Source organism: Aristolochia californica, unplaced genomic scaffold, assembly GCF_029961685.1.
Source record: "Aristolochia californica isolate CCGP_79_NKW_82.1479 unplaced genomic scaffold, dmAriCali1.0.hap1 SCAF_1, whole genome shotgun sequence".
NCBI lineage: Eukaryota > Viridiplantae > Streptophyta > Magnoliopsida > Piperales > Aristolochiaceae > Aristolochia > Aristolochia californica.
Genome location: NW_027181770.1, coordinates 51148225 through 51165239, shown reverse-complemented (window position 1 = coordinate 51165239; position 17015 = coordinate 51148225). Strand labels below are relative to the sequence as shown.

Sequence of the window (17015 nt, the reverse complement as noted above, 5' to 3'; positions counted from 1 at the left end):
AAAAAGAAAACCCTTACCTATGATGAGTATGACTTATTCCAGAAAATGAAAACATTGATGGTCTCTACCCAAGTTCCTCCTCAATTACTGCTGCCACCACTGCTTCAGGTATGCTCTCTACCACTTCCTCCTCTTCATCCTAGATAATTGACTCAGGGGCTTCTGAGAATCTCACAGGTAACAAAAATCTACTCCACTCAATTTCTCCTTGTCTTTCGAATAAATTGCTTACCATAGCTAACGACTCCCAAACTAAAGTTCTTAGGAAAGGATCCACCTCTATTACACCATCACTTTCGCTCATAAATATTCTTATTGTTCCTACTTTTCCCTTGAATCTTTTATCTATTAGACAGCTAACACAACATTTTAAGTTCTCAATTACCTTCTCACCCACTTCCCGTGTGTTTCAGGATCTTACAACGAAGCAGGTGATTATTGGAGGACATGAATAAGGGGGACTCTACTACCCAGACGTGTCTCAAATAAATGTCGTCTCAACCAAGGAAATTGAGACAAGTCTATGGCTCAATCGGTTGGAACATCCATTCGCAAAATCTTTATCTTCTTTTTCATACATTTAAAGATATGTCAAAATTAACTTGTGAAGTGTACAACTAAGCAAACACCAAAGGACCGCATACTCACCTCGTCCAGAACTTAAGTTTTTCTCCTTTTTCATTGATCCATAGAAATGTATGGGGATCCTTGAGAGACTCAAATATTTCCTGAGTCAAGTACTTTATTACATTTATTGATGATTTTACTCGTACCACATGGTTATTTCTTTTTAAAGAGCGATATGAAATACCATCCATTTTTAAATCCTTTCATGCTATGGTTGTCACACAATTTGGTCAAAAAATCAAACTACTTAGGTCTGATAATGCCAAAGGATATACTTCTAAAGATATTGACTATTATTGTCAAGAGAATGACATTATCCATCAAACATCTTGTGCCTACACTCCCCCCCCCCCCCCCCCCCCCCCCCCCAACAAAATGGTGTAGTAGAACAGAGGAACGGAATGACTCTTGTTACAATGTGGGACCCACCATGGCTCCAAAAGCTGGTGGCACCCACCATGAGCTCGAGAGGTGTCAACAAGAGTCGTCATATAAAGTGGCTCTAGCTAAGAGATAAGGAACATGTGCTAGAATTAAATAGAAGATTTGAAGATCAAGTGGGACCCGTAAAGATACCACCAACTGGTATCTCTATCCACATGAGCTAGAAGATCATTTGGGATCCACAAGATAAGACTATGAGCTCGCTCTCTATCTTGATTCACGTCCTTAAATAATAAGGTGTTTGTAATTGAGTTAAATTTGTCTCTTAAATAGATAATGTAATCTTATCACTATAGGCTTATCTTGGAGAGTTCTAGTTGGAATGTAATTAGGAGTCCTAAAATTACTTGTACATGGACTCTATCACCTCCTCAACTATAAATAGAGGTGATTGTAACTCGGAATTCATCAAGCAAGTTTCTTATTTTTTTTCTTCTCTCTCGTGTGAAGTGTTCTCTCTCTATTCTCTTTATTTTCCTTCTCTTCTCTCTCTACCTTAGAGCTCTTCTCTTTTTCCTTTTTTCTTTCTCTCTCCCCTTGCTCGAGGTATTATTCATGGGATCCTAAATTCAACATGGTATCAGAGTTACCAATTTAGGATCCTCATTAAGCTCTATGAAGATATGATTAAAAGTTGCTCATAGAAGGCTCCTTATGAAGCAAGATTGAATATCAAGAGATAAGTATTTATTTTTTATATTATTAATTTTATGCTACTAGTTTTTGGTATTAAGAGGTGGTTTAGAGATGTCCTTATGTATTTTTTCATCTTATAAAATTATGAGAATATATGCATCTTTGATTATCTTTGATTAGAAGAGATTATCAAGGAAGTTTTTGTCGATTTGCACAATACTTTGACCGAGACTAGTGCATATTGGATTTTTTTTCATAAAGATGTGGGAAAAAGATTCTTGGATAAAGAAGGATGATTTTAAGCCTTTTATGAGTCATTATCCATTAAAATAAATTACTTTTTTTATGCTAAGCATCTCCATTAATCGAGTTGGTTAAAAAGCCTTCCACTTGGTCATATTTTGATTACTTGATTGGAGAACTATATTTATTGATTTGCCTACAATGGTTGAAGATAATATGAGTCACAAGAGTGACATACTCAGAATCACCACTATACCCTTACAGGGGGGGTTATCAAATTTTATGAACTGGTCTACATCGGTTCGTCGGTTTCTTATCACAAAGGACCTAGTTGGTCATCTCACCAACCGTGGACCACATATTGATGAAGATGATATATTCTATACTAAATGGTTAAAGGATGATACATTGGTTATTAGTTGGGTTATCAACAGTATGGAAGAACATGTCTCCAATAATGTCATTCATTTAGAGACGGTTAAACAAATTTGGGAGACATGCGCCAAGTTGTATTCAAGCTCCGACAACTTACAAAAGTCATATGATATTTTACAACGGATGCTTACCACCAAACAAGGAGACAATATACATTAATATTTGGCCTGCTTTCTAGGATTTCTTCAAGAATGGAAACATGCTCAACCAACCTCTATAGATATCTCTGTCCAAGATAAATAGAAAGATACCTTGATAACTGCCATATGCCTTACTAACATTAAACCGCTTCTTGAAGTTGCTAAGACTCACCTTCTTAGCTCTTCCGCAGTTCCCACTTTTGATGACGTATATGCTACACTTCTCCATATTCTAGACATTTCTCCCTCTACTACTAAAATATCATCCGCTATGTACTCTGGATATAGGGGAACACCATCTAACCAAGGCTGAGGCCGAGGAAGAGGAAGAGGTGGAAGGACTGGTTTTGACCGAACAGATGGGAAGGAATGCACCCATTGTAAGAGATATGGACACACTAGAGACACATGCTTTCACCTAAAATAATGCTCTATATGTGGTAGATTGTGCCACTCTCATGAAAGATGTTGTAAAGCTAATGAGAATAAGGCTAACCAAGCCTTAATGAGTGATACAAAGGTAGAACAGTCTACCACAACAACTCCAAAACATATTTTTAATGATAAAGACTATGAACTAGTCCAGAAAATGAAGTCCATGATGTGGTCCTCCCCAAGTACTTCTTCACCAACCACTGCCACCACCGCTTCAAGTATGTTTTCTGCCTCCTCTTCATCCTGGATAATTGACTCGGAAGCCTCTGAGCATCTTACAGGTAACAAACATCTTCTATACTCAGTTTCTCCACGTCTTTCACATAAATTTATTACCATTGTTGATGGTTCACAAACTAAAGTTCAAGGGAAATAATCCACTTCTGTTACACCATCACTTCCGCTCACTGACATCCTTTTCGTTCCCACTTTTCCTTTGAATCTTTTATCAGTTAGTCAACTCACCAAACATTTTAATTACTCTATCACTTTCTCATCAACTTCATGTGTGTTTCAAGATCTTACAACGAAACGGGTGATTGGTGGAGGCCGTGAACAAGGGGGGCTCTACTACCTAAATGTGCCACAAATAAATATTGCATCCACCTGTGACACTAAAAAGCGGTTATGGCACCACTGGTGTGGACATCTGTCCACCCAATCTCGTCATCATTTTTTTCCTAAAGTGTGATTGGACCTTCATTGTGAAGCATGTCAAATGAGTAAACATCAAAGGTCTACATACTCACCTCACCTAGAAATTAAAAGTCTCTCCTTTTTTCGTTAATTCATATTGATGTATGGGGACCCTTGAGTGTCTCCAACATTTCTCATGTGAAATATTTTATTACATTCATTGATGACTTCACTCTTACCACTTGGTTATTTTTGTTTAAAGAGCATTCTAGAATACCATTGATAATTAAATATTTTCATGCAATGGTACTCACTTAGTTTGGGCAGAAAATTAAAGTCCTTCGGTCGGATAATGCCAAAGAATACACATCTAAAGATCTTGACTCATTTTGTCAAGAAAATGGCATTATTCATCAAACATCATGTACCTACACCCCTCAACAAAATGTTGTAGCCGAACGGAAGACCTGTCATATTGTTGAGGTAGCTCGCAGTTTACTATATGCCATGAAAGTTCCATATTTTTATTGGTCGCATGCAGTTTTTACTGCATGTTTTCTATTAAAGCAGTTACCCTCTTCCATTCTTGGAAAAAAATCTCCATACTCTCTATTATTACCAGATGATGAACCTTTTTCACTACCTTTGAGTCTTCGGCTATCAATGTTTTGTCCATATTTCTTCCCCAAAACATAGTACACTTGATCCCAAATTTGTGAAGTGTATCTTCTTAGGATACTCTAGCACACAAAAGGGTTATATTTGCTATAATCTCTCTATTTAGCATTTACTTTGTCTCGGGATGTCTCATTTTTTGAAGACTCTCCATATTATTCTGATAATGCTCCTCCAGGGTTATCTTTTGTACCTAGTTCTCCTCGACCGGTTGTGCCATGTGCCACAAAAACTACTTCGCCCACATAAATACTGGCTGACACCACACCAGCTGAGTTTTCGGATCCTACCAAGGTAAGTCCATCTTCTCCGACTATTTTTTGCCCAAAATATGATACTCGTCCTATTGTTGTTAGGAAAGAGCCCAGATCATGCACCATGCCTTCTACCTCTCATCCCATAACAAACTTTGTGTCTTATCATCGTCTATCCCCTGTTTTTTGTCAATTTCTATCGGCTATTTTCTCCGTACATGTACCACAGTCCTATCAAGAGGCTCTCAAACATCTAGGGTGGAAGGCGGCTATGGATGAAGAAAAGGCTCTTTATGAAAATCAGACATGGGCTCTAGTCCCGTCGGTTGCAAATGGGTATTTACGGTGAATCACAATCCAGATGGGTCTATGGCTCAAATGAAAACTCACCTTGTTGCTAAAGGCTATACACAATGTTATGGCATTGATTATGAAGAAACTTTCTCTCCAGTGACTAAATTAAACTCGGTACGTTTGTTATTATCTCTGGCAAGTCTATCAACTTGTTGTAAAAATGCTTTTCTGAATGGGGATATAAAGGAGGACATTTATATGCAGCAACCATTTGGGTATGTGGTTGAGGGGGAGTCTGTATGTTGACTACAAAAATCTATTTATGGTCTCAAATAGTTGCCTCGTGCATGGTTTGAAAATTTCAGCCAAGCACTCATACAGGTCGGATTTCACAAATGCTTTGGAGATCACTCTGTCTTTATTAAAGACACACCGAAGGGCAAGGTAACTCTAGCCGTATATGTTGATGACATTAATATAACTAGCAGTGATCCCAAGGGCATCCAAAAGACAAAAGAAAGGATATGTACTGAATTCAAGACAGAGGATCTCGGACAACTCAAATATATTTTGGGTATTGAAGTACTAAAATCCAGACATGGAATTATATTATCTCAACGGAAATATGTCCTTGACCTACTGGAGGAGACCGGAATGCTATGACGTAGACCACCAGAAACTTATATGGACTCGAACACAAAATTATGTGCAAGTACTGGAGAAGAAGTAGATGTCGGAAAATATCAAAGATTGGTGGGAAGACTTATTTCTCTCTGCGTAATGAGGCCAGATATTTCATATGCATTCAGTGTGGTAAGTCAATATATGCACAAACCACAACTCAGTCATTGGAAAACACTAGAAAGAATATTTTGATATATGAAAGGACCACCAGGAAGAGGGTTCCACTATAAAAATCATGGACACTTCAACATCGAAGGATTCTCATATGCAGATTGGGCCGGATCCCCGGATGACAGAAAATCTACTTCCAAGATATTGTAAGATGGTTGGAGGAAACTTGGTTACATGGAGGAGCAAAAAATAGCATGTAGTTGCAAGGACTAGTGCAGAAGTAGAGTACAGAGTCATGGCACACACAGTCAATGAACTTCTATGGATCAGATCTCTCCTAACCGAACTGAATTTTTACAAAGAAACTCCTATGAATCTATATTTTGATAATCATGTTGCAATTCACATCACATCAAATCCAGTCTTCCATGATAGAACAAAGCATATAGAAATAGACTGCCACTTCATATGAGAAAAATTCACTGTCGGCGTCTTATCTCTCCAGCATGTATCTTCACAGAACCAGGTTGTAGACATTCTCACCAAACCAGTCACTCACAAAATTTTGTCCAACATTTGCAACAAGTTGGGCATCTACGATGTTTTCTGATGCGAATGCAAAATATCATATTTTTATCCCTTAATTCTAGAGATTTTATAATTATTTGGTGCCTAAATATCTCATTATTCTTATATTTTTATTTAGAATGCAAATGGAAGCGTTAAGTGCAAAACAAAGTTAATTGAGCGATTCTGGATAGTTTCGACATTGCAGCGTAATCAAGGCATAACTCTCTCATCTGAGCTCTGATGGAGATGATTCAAGATTCTATGTGATTCCAATAAAACTTTATACAACTTTTATGTTTTGAATTTTGAGAAATACGGGCTGCATCTAGGTCAAACCCGGGCTTGAAGTCGCAGCATGTGCACTGTGACCCAGACCGGATGCACGAAAAGAAAAACCCTAAAGAGGGAGAAAGAAGGGGAATAAAAGGAGAAAAGGAGTTTGGCGCCCCATACCTCATTTTATTTTCTCCATCTTTTCCTTTCTATTTTCTCTAGTTTTTTCCGTCAAATTTCTTCATGGCCTTGCGTGGCTAAACTTTCAGAGTTGGTCAAAGGAAACTGAAGCCTCGGTATCAATACAATTGTGAGATCTAATTTATTTTTATCGTTCAATTTATGTTTTGAGTATCTAACGTTCTTCTGAATTTTCGTTCATGATTGTCTCGTTTAATCCCTAGGAGGCCTATTAGTTTATTACTCGTTGCAATCTACTGCTAGGTTAGATGTCAAATCTATAATTGTTTGATCTCTCTAACCCGTGAAGCAATTGAGATATTATGATTCACTACGTCAGGAATAATTAGATCTTAAGAAGAACGTTGGACTAAATTAAATGCAGTTGCTTCATCGATCTCTCTAAATCTTAAGGCTACTACTAGATCAAACCTTTAGCGCTTGTCTTGGGTTGTTTAGTAGTTAGGGTCAATTGGATCGCTTGTTTTCTAATTAACTAAAAAAACAGAGATAGGAAGATAATTCCAATGGTGAATATTCAAGTGCGAATTCACATGCTTGGTTTGCTGATCATTTGTGGAATTCCGATGGTGGATGTTGAATTAGACCAAGGTTTGTTCTCTACATTGGTTTCGATTCTTTTAATTTGAATTGTTTCTAAGTTGTTTTTTTCTAAAAAGTGTTTCCGTTATACTTAAACCCCCTCCCCTCCTCCCCCCCCCCCCCATCCTTGTTCACGGAGCATAAAAGTGGACTAATCACTCTTCATGGGATCGATCCTTACTCGCACTACTACATATATTTTTAGGAGTATAGGTTTTATTTTTGGTTGTCTGCGATAGCACACCAAATTTTGGCATCGTTGCTAGGGAGTGATTGTAGTTGATTTTTTTTGTGCTTCTTATGATCCTTATTTCGTTCTTGAAAAAAAATTCAAATAAATAAATAAAAATTCCTGATTTCTTTTTCATGTTTTATTAGAGTTCCCTTGATCGTTTGTGACTGTAACTCGATCTTCTAATCAAGGTATTTTGTAGTGCAATCCAGAAATAGAGAGAAATTTGCGCAGGTTAAGGAGAGCAACTCAGAGGAATTCTAAAGAGAACAATCTAGCTCTTGATCCACCATTTGATAGTGAATCTGATTTAGACGAGGAGGAAGTCATGGCTGGAAATCAAACTTTGAAAGAACTTGCAGCCCCTTATTTGAATAAACAATCCTTATGCATAACATTTCCCACTTTATATGTTACTGCTACATTTGAATTAAAATATGGACTAATACATCTCTTGCCCATATTTCATGGTCTTGCAGGTGAAGATCCTCATAATCATCTAAAGGAGTTTCATGTGGTCTACACGAGTATGAAACCCACGGGGGTGACTGAAGAGAAAATTAAATTTTGAGCCGTTCCATTTTCTTGGAAGGATTTGGCTAAGGATTGGCTCTATTATCTACCCTCCGAGAGTATTACCACATGGGATAAGATGAAGAGATTGTTTTTGGAGAAATATTTCCCAGCTTCAAGGGCGGCCAACATTTGGAAAGACATTTGTTGTGTAAGACAGCATAACGGAGAGTCCCTACGCGAATACTGGGAACGTTTAAAGAAATTATGTGCAAGCTGCCCCCATCATCAGATTAGCGAGTAGCTTCTTATCCAGTATTTCTATGAGGATCTTCTACCCACTGATAGGAGCATGATTGATGCTACTAGTGGAGGAGCTTTGGTGGATAAAACTCCCAAGGCCATGAGAAACTTGATTGCAAATATGGTGGTCAATTCTCAACAATTTGGCACTAGGCTTGACCTTCCATCTAAGAATGTTAATGAGGTAAATATTTCCTCCCTTGAACAAAAAATTGCGAGTCTAACTTCTCTTGTTCATCAAATGGCTGTAGATAATACACAAACAGCGAAGGCTTGTGAGATTTTTTCAGTAGTAGGGCATCCAACCGATATGTGCCCAACTCTTCAAGAGGAGTCCACTGAACAAGTGATTGCGGTGAGTAGTTTTTTTGGACAACCGCAAAGGAAGTATGATCCCTATTCGAACATGTATAACATGGGATGGAGGGATCATCCCAACCTTAGCTATGGGAATCCACAAGTTAATCAGCCTGCGACTCAAAATCACCCAAGTTACCAGCAATATAGGCAGCCATATCCCTCTAGACAACAACCGGGCCAAACGTCCAATTCTGGTATGTCTTTAGAAGATATTGTTAAATCTCTTGCCACTAATAATTTGCAATTTCAACAGGAGACAAGGGTCAGTATTCAAAGTTTGGACAATCAGATGGGTCAGATGGCAACCGCAATTAGTCAACTAGAGGCACAAAGTTCAGGGAATTATCCTCTCAAACGGTAGTAAATCCAAGAGAAAATGCAAGTGCAATCTTTTTGAAAAGACGTAAATAGGTTGATATTCCGGTAAAGGCAACTCATGCATCATCGGAGCAAGAAAAGGAGAAAAACGTCATTGCATATAGGAACGTTCCCAATGATGATGACGTACCTAAGCGTAAGTTTCCACCTCTTTCTGATTATAAACTAGTTCCTCCTTTTCCTCAGGCTTTAGCAGATTCTAGAAAATATGAGCAAAATAAAGATTTATATGAGACTTTCCATAAATGTGAGGAAAATATTCCATTTTTAGATGCTATTAAACAAGTGCCTCGTTATGCTAAATTCCTGAATGAACTGTACACAATTAAGAGCAAACAGAAACTTAAAGGATGTGAGAAGGTGATAGTAGGGGAGAATGTTTCTATAGTTATTCAAAGAAAACTCCCTAAGAAGTGCAAAGATCCAGGTATGTTTACTACCCCTTGTAAGGTAGGTAACATCAGATTTGAAAAGGCCATGATAGATTTAGGAGTTTCGATTAATGCCATGCCATATTCTATATATGCTTCTTTGAAACTTGGACCTTTGAATAAAATGACAAAACAAGATCAAGGGACTGACAGAACAGTCCAAACATCCACAAGAGAGAGCGTAACTCTCTGGTTTCACGGCGAAACGAAACACACGAAGAAATCCAAAATTCTTTCCGTTGGGGATTTTTCCCCTTTCATTAAGTATATATCCTTTAGGTTTTCCTGTTACAAAATGGCCCATGGGCCTAAGACAATACCCCCTCATCCCATTAAGCCTAATCAAATAACCCTATATACATATCCCGAATTATAAACAATTATGAATATAAATTACATTTAATATACATTTTAACATATCGTAACATCCCCCCTCAAATTGATGATGGTGAGTCAACCAGCCACAATTTTCTAACCAAAAAATTATGTCGGGATTGAGACAATGCTTTGGTGAAGACATCGGCCACTTGAAGATCCGAAGAAATGTACGGTAGAGATATTACCCAGCGCTCCAATGTGTCGCGGATGGAGTGACAGTCAACCTCAATATGCTTGGTACGGTCATGAAAAACCGGATTGGCTGCAATCTGTATAGCACTTGTATTATCTACATGAAGAGGTGTAGAGGAGGGCTGAGAAAACTGGAGCTCAGCAAGAAGACCACGGAGCCAAATAACTTTCGAACACGCAGTAGACATAGCACGATACTCGGCCTCGGTAGATGACTTGGACACTCGATCTTGTTTCTTACATTTCCAAGAAATCAGTGCATCGCCTAAAAACATACACCAGCCTGTAGTAGATCGACGGGTATCGGGGCACCCTGCCCAATCAGCATCACTGTAGGCAACCAGATGTAGCGCGGAGCTAGTAGGAAAGAATAAACCACGAGCAGGGGAGCCGCACAAATAGCGGATGATGCGCTGAACGGCCACAAGACGAAGGTGTCGAGGAGATGTCATAAACTGACTGACCTTATGAACAGCATAGGAAATGTCTGGGTGAGTAGTAGTCAAGTAGATGAGACTCCCGACTAGTCGTCGATAGATAGTCGGATCATCAAGGAGAGTCCCTTCATCTTTCCGATATTTGACATTGACCTCCATAGGGGTAGCCACCGAAGATGTGTCCTCCAACCCAGCGAGTGTGATAAGATCTTGAATATACCTATGTTGGTTTAAGAAAATACCTTTGAGTATGTGATGGACCTCCAACCCTAAGAAGTAGGTGAGGCATCCAAGATCCTTCATATGAAAAGTGGCATGCAACACCTTCTGAAGCGTGGTAATCAGTCCAGAGTCAGTGCCAGTAATGATGATGTCATCCACATAAACCAAGAGAATGACCATGCCTACAACAGACTTATGATAAAAGAGGGAGGAATCATACTGACTCTGGGTAAACCGATGGAGGATAAGAGTGCTAAGAAATTTCTCAAATCAAGCCCGGGGGGCTTGTTTAAGCCCATACAAAGGACGTCGTAGCTTGCAGACGTGATCAGGAGAGGATGTAGACATACCCGAGGGAAGCTTCATATAGACATCTTCCTGCAGATCACCGTGGAGAAAAGCATTCTTCATATCCATCTGATGGATTGGCCAAGATTGAGAGGCTGCAATGGCTAAGATAGTACGGACTGTGGTCATCTTGGCAACTGGGGCAAAAGTTTCCTCATAATCAATCCCATATTCCTGCCTGTTCCCCAGGGCCACAAGGCGGGCTTTGTACCGATCCAACGATCCATCGGAACGCAGCTTGACAGAGAAGACCCACTTACTTCCAAGAGGACGAATAGTGGGAGGGCAAGCCACAATGTCCCAGGTGTGATTCTCCTCTAGCGCTTGTAGTTCAGTTTGGATGGCTTTTTGCCAACACGCATGTGCTATAGCCTGTTTATATCCAGAAGGAATGGAAATAGAAGACAAAGTAGCTACCAGAAATACAGGGGAGGGAAAACCATACCGGTCAGGAGGGTGAGAACTACGTGTGGATCGATGAAGATGGAGGGGAGCAGAAGCAGAGGGAGGATCAGGAGCAAGTGCTAGGTCAGAAGGGTAAGAGGGCAGCGAAGCAGTGGATTGAGGCTCATCAAAGCTCGGCAAACTAGACAAAGAGGTAGACGGAAGTGTAACTTGAGAGGGAAAGAAATATTGCTTTTCAAAGAAGACCACATTCCGAGAAACATGGACTTGATGCGCCTGAGGATCATAGCAAACATAGCCCTTTTAAGAACCGGCATACCCAAGAAATGCACACATAACTGATTGAGTTGTAAGTTTATGTCGTTCATGATCAGGTAAATGCACAAAACAAACACAACCGAACGTTCGAAGAGCTGTATAGGATGGAGAATAACCGAATAATTTAACAAAGGGAGAGACATGATGCAAGACAGGCGAGGACAGGCGCTTAATTAAATGGACAGAGGTAGAGAGAGCTTCACACCAAAACCTAGGAGGAACGGATGATTCAATGAGAAGGGTGCGGACCATATCAAGAAGGTGACGATTTTTGCACTCAGCAACACCATTTTGTTGGGGTGTTGATGCAAAATTTAATTACATCGGCTTTTATACCTCGCAAGAGTACGAATCATTCATGTAATCTAGTGGGAAGCGAGGGTCATATCCACAGGGAGGACTGAATTTTGTGTATTCTTCAGTCAACTAGCCTAACCAAATATGATGAATTAATCTAAACTAAACACTAATTATATCCTAAATTATCAAACTATCATCTGGTTAACTACTTTCACAACAGGAAACGTCAACTCTGGATTTTACCGTGATACGTGCCTCTCTCGAGCGCCACGTAACCACGAATCCGGATTCTCAATCCTTGCGTCTAGCCCCTCTCGGGTGCCTAGAGTTAATGACAGAGATCGGATTACAATAGAATTCAAATAATCAATTTCCTATTGTGATGATACTAAAATTATCAACTCTGGATTTTACTGTGATTTGTGCCTCTCTCGAGCGCCACGTAACCACGGATCCAATTTCTCAATCCTTGTGTCTAGCCCCTCTCGGGCGCATAGAGTGAAAGACAGAAATCAGATTAAAATACCAAAATCCAACCTAAATTATAATCCTACCCTAACTATTTAATTTAATCAAATATCGGGAAAATAAATATTTAATAAACATTAATTATCAAATCACATTTAATAAACATTCAAAACCTAAGTTCAAACTATAGAAAAATTAAATTCAAAAATGATGGATTACTCCCCTTCTCCTTCCTCTCGCTCGGGCAGCAGACTCTTTCTCTCAGGTGCTGCAATTTCCTAAAATTGATGGCTTCGGGTAGCAAGAGCGAGTGGCCGGAGGTAGAAACGACATCGGCGAAGAAGGATAGAAGCCGACGGACGGAGGTGATGACCGACGGACGACAGAATGGAGCCAAAATCCTCTGACCGGCTCTCTCGAGTCTCGGTCGGAGTCGAAATAGCTTCGGAAATTGTCGGAAATGGGTAATCGACGCCGGAGGATGGTCGGAATGCAGAATCGGCGCCGGAGGAGCCCTCTCGGGTCACCTCTCGGCCTGGCAGGCAGAGAATGGCAACGTCGAACTCGCCGCGACGGAGACTCTCTCGAGCTCTCCTCGGGTTTGTTCTCGGTTGCCGGATGGTGGTGGACAACGGTGATGAACGCCGTTCGGAGGGAGCCCTCTCGGGTCTCCCCTCCGAACGGTCGATAGCCTCCCCTGTTTCTCTCTTCTTTTCAGTCAACAACCCCCCTAGTTTCCGTCGACGGGCTCTCATTTTAATACAATTTGCCCTAAAAAATCACCTCCCTTTCACTAAGGGTATTTTGGTAAATATTTCCTTCTCCACCAAAATTCTCCTGAAATTCCATAATTAAATTCATAAAAATCATTTCAAGAAGAAATAAACCCTAAAAGGAATGAAATATCATTCAGGAGAGAAAAATATGCAATATAAGCAATGATTAATGTCAAATTCAAGAAATGCACGTTTCAAGTGAAAATCGATAAATAACTACCTATAACATAATTATAAGGGTTATTCATTTATAATTAACCTAGTTCTCATGTCAGAATCTGGCATCTATCAGGTGTCGAGGGATAAGAACGCTGAGAGATAATGCCTTTGTTTTGAAGAAATTCTTGGAATTCTGCTGACATGTACTCGCCGCCAGTGTCAGAGCGGAGTACTTTAAAGTGAGCGGAGAACTGGGTTTCAATGAATGCAAGAAACCTCTTAAAAATGACAAAAACGTCAGACTTAGCTCGTAGGAAGTAGACCTAGGTAAATCGACTAAATTCATCAATAAAGGTGACAAAGTACTTAAAGTGTGCATGCGAGATAACAGGAGCAATTCCCCAAACATCACTATGAATAAGGCCAAAGCAGTGGGAAGCATGCGAGGCATGATGCGAAAATGATAGAGTTTTACTTTTGCCAAGTTTACATGATGAACAGTCAAAGGACGTGTCACGAGACGTACAATCTTGATTCCTAATAAACCCGATTTAAATAATGTACAAAGTACAGCCGAGTTTGGGTAGCCTAGACGTCTATGCCACAACTTAGGCCAGATCCATCAACATTACAAGCAAAAGAAAGTACAGGAGAACGTGGAATAACAGTGGATAGAAAGACTTTAAGTGGTGGTTTTGTCCACTCTTGTTAGAGTTTGTGGTTTGAGTTAGGTACTTGGCTTTTCGCACCTTAAACGGCTAGTTTTTTTGGGTTGTATTGGCTAGGTATCTGACTCAGAACTTCCTAGTTAAGCGAGCTTAGGCGAGAGTAATTCTAGAATGGGTGACCTCCTGGGAAGTACTCTTGCCTAGGACTTTGACATGGTATCAGAGCTAGGCACGCCATGGCCCGCATTCGTATCCCGTGAGAAGCGGCTCCAGAATGGGCGAGGTGGGTGTCAGAGTGGTTCCATCTACTCTTGTTAGAGTTTGTGGTCTGAGTTAGGTACTTGGCTTTTCGCACCTTAAACGGCTAGTCTTTTCGGGTTGTATTGGCTAGGTATTTGACTCAGAACTTCGTAGTTAAGCGAGCCTAGGCGAGAGTAATTCTAGAATGGGTGACCTCCTGGGAAGTACTTCTGCCTAGGACTTTGACATAAAACTGGTGTTGTGATTCAATTGTCTAATAGATCTAGTGCCTATCCTAAGGGTGTAGTTGAGGATGTTCTTGTGCAAGTTAATGATTTGATTTTCCCTACTGATTTCTATGTGCTTGATATGGAAAATGGTGACCAAACTACTCCTATTTTGTTAGGAAGATAGTTCTTAAAGACATCCAAGACTAAGATAGATGTTCATAGTGGCACACTTACCATGGAATTTGATGGTGAAATTATTAAGTTTAACATTTATGATGCCATGAAATATCCTAGTGATGATAATCTTGTTTATTCTATTAATGTGATTGATTCTTTCACACAGGAAGTTTTTAAACATGATGGAAAAGATGAATTAGAAGTTGTCATTAGTAAGCATCTTGAGAAAGAGAATGAGGAGTTAGTCTTGAGTTTTGATTTGCCGGAAATTATTGCAACTTTGAATGATATTCCACAGTTATAGCAGTCAGGTAACGTTCTTTATATTGCATTACTAGTTTCTAATGAGAGGCCTTAACCCTCTGTTTAGCAGGTTCCCACTCCAGATTTTCACCTCTGTACATTTACCTCAACTACGTATTCCTTGGAGATGGAGGAACGTTACCCGTGATCATCTTCAGTAAACTTAGTGCACTACAAGAAGAAAAGTTTGTGCAGGATGAACTTCATTTGAAGGAAACGTTCCCAGATGAGCAATTGCTCGCCGCGAGTGTGACATTACCTTGGTATGCAAATATTTTAAATTATTTGATTATTAATATGTTACCTCCTGGTTTGTCTTGGGCTCAAAGAGATAAGGTCAAGAGTTATGTCAAATACTATGTGTGGGATGACCCATAATTACGGAAGCATTGAGTCGAGCCAATGACAATAAACAAATGCGCTACTTGGGAGGCAACCCAAGGGGAGTTCGTTCCTTTTTCTCTTTATTTTCGCATCTATATTTAGGTTATTTGTGTCTTCTCTTTATATTTCACCTTACATTGGGGACAATGGAAGTTCTAAGTTTGGGGGAGGGGATTTAGGTTGTGTTTCAATTTTGTATAAAAAAAATTACGAAAAAAAAAATTCTTTGTTTTTGTGGTTTTTAATGATTTTTTGGTTGTGTATGTCATGAGAAATATTAAATTAGGCTCTTGAAAGATTCATAACATGATTGAATAAGTAATCTTCCAACTGAGAATGAATTTGTCTAGTTATTTTCTTTGAGGATGGTAGTGACTAAATTGGTAGACAAAAGCCAGTGAGATTTTGAGCCTTTAGACTGACACATCCATATCAGTCTCACTATTTTCTTTCATGAGAGATAATCTTCCATGGATTTGTTTCTCTAGAACTTGCCTTGATTCTCTTTGAGGTCACATTGACACATGCATGCATGAACATGATTAAGGCCCTCTTTGTTATAAGCTACATAAGCCAAATAGCCTACCTTGTAATTAATTTTTTTTCCCTTTTGTTGAACCCCTTTGAGATTTATTGGTTTTTTTTACCTTTGTGACACCACGTTACAAGCTTTAAACCTAAAAAAAAAAAAAAAAAAAAAACTTTTACCCAAGCCGTAGAGCTAGTGGAGCATTGTTCATCATTATGGTTCGTATGGGTGTCTGGATTTGTGGTATGGCTATGACCGGTGAAATGGAACATGGTTTCATCCTAAATTCATGAATTCCATTGTTAGTAAAAAAATGGTGAAGAGAAAAAGAAAAGAAGAAAAGAAGTGGAGGGAATGTCTTTTAAAGTTACAAACTGTCTGTGTTCATAATTCTTCCTAAAATTCTAAGAAAGGGGTCTATTTATACAAGATAGATACAAATTAAAGAAGATGCCGAGTGGAGTCATTGGTTTTACATGTCTAATATATTTGAGCTTGAGTTTATTCATTTTTGCTCCACTAGTTTAAATGGATTTTGAGCTACATTCCCAAATATTTCCCACCTTGATCTTAAACCCCGTTACAACCCTTGAAAAGTCCTTATGATTTTTTTTATGCATGTGATCTGAGTGGTGGAGAATGAGAAGATATGCAAGCCTATGGTAGACCATTTTAATTGGAATGAATTTGAGGGAAACACATACCCTTCAAACAAATGAGAGCCAAGTGTTTATTTCTGTGAGGGTCTACTTATTTAGTTTATTCCATCTTTGAATGAAAATGCTTACTAAGTAATTGTAAGTTGTTTAAGAATTTTTTTTCATGATATGTTATGAGTTTTAAAGAGCTTGGTTGTTTTTTGTTGATGGCATTACAACCTTGGTATTTTTGGGAAAGTGAATTTGAGTTTTGCCTGAGGACAAGCAAAAGCTAAGTAAGGGCAATTTGATGAGAATGCAAAATGTCGTATTTGTATCCTTTAATGCTAGTTATTTTATAATTATTTGGTGCCTAAATATACTCA

General features: G+C 39.1%; 1 protein-coding gene across 1 annotated transcript; it reads left to right on the top strand.

Annotated features, from left to right (window-relative positions):
* The first annotated feature begins 8337 nt into the window (after positions 1 to 8337).
* LOC137948453 (uncharacterized) lies at positions 8338 to 15079 on the top strand. The gene is made up of 3 exons (XM_068794540.1): positions 8338 to 8910; positions 9060 to 9476; positions 14942 to 15079. Exons 1-3 carry the CDS (start codon positions 8338 to 8340, stop codon positions 15077 to 15079), a joined length of 1128 nt encoding a protein of 375 aa, XP_068650641.1.
* Positions 15080 to 17015: the final 1936 nt, after the last annotated feature.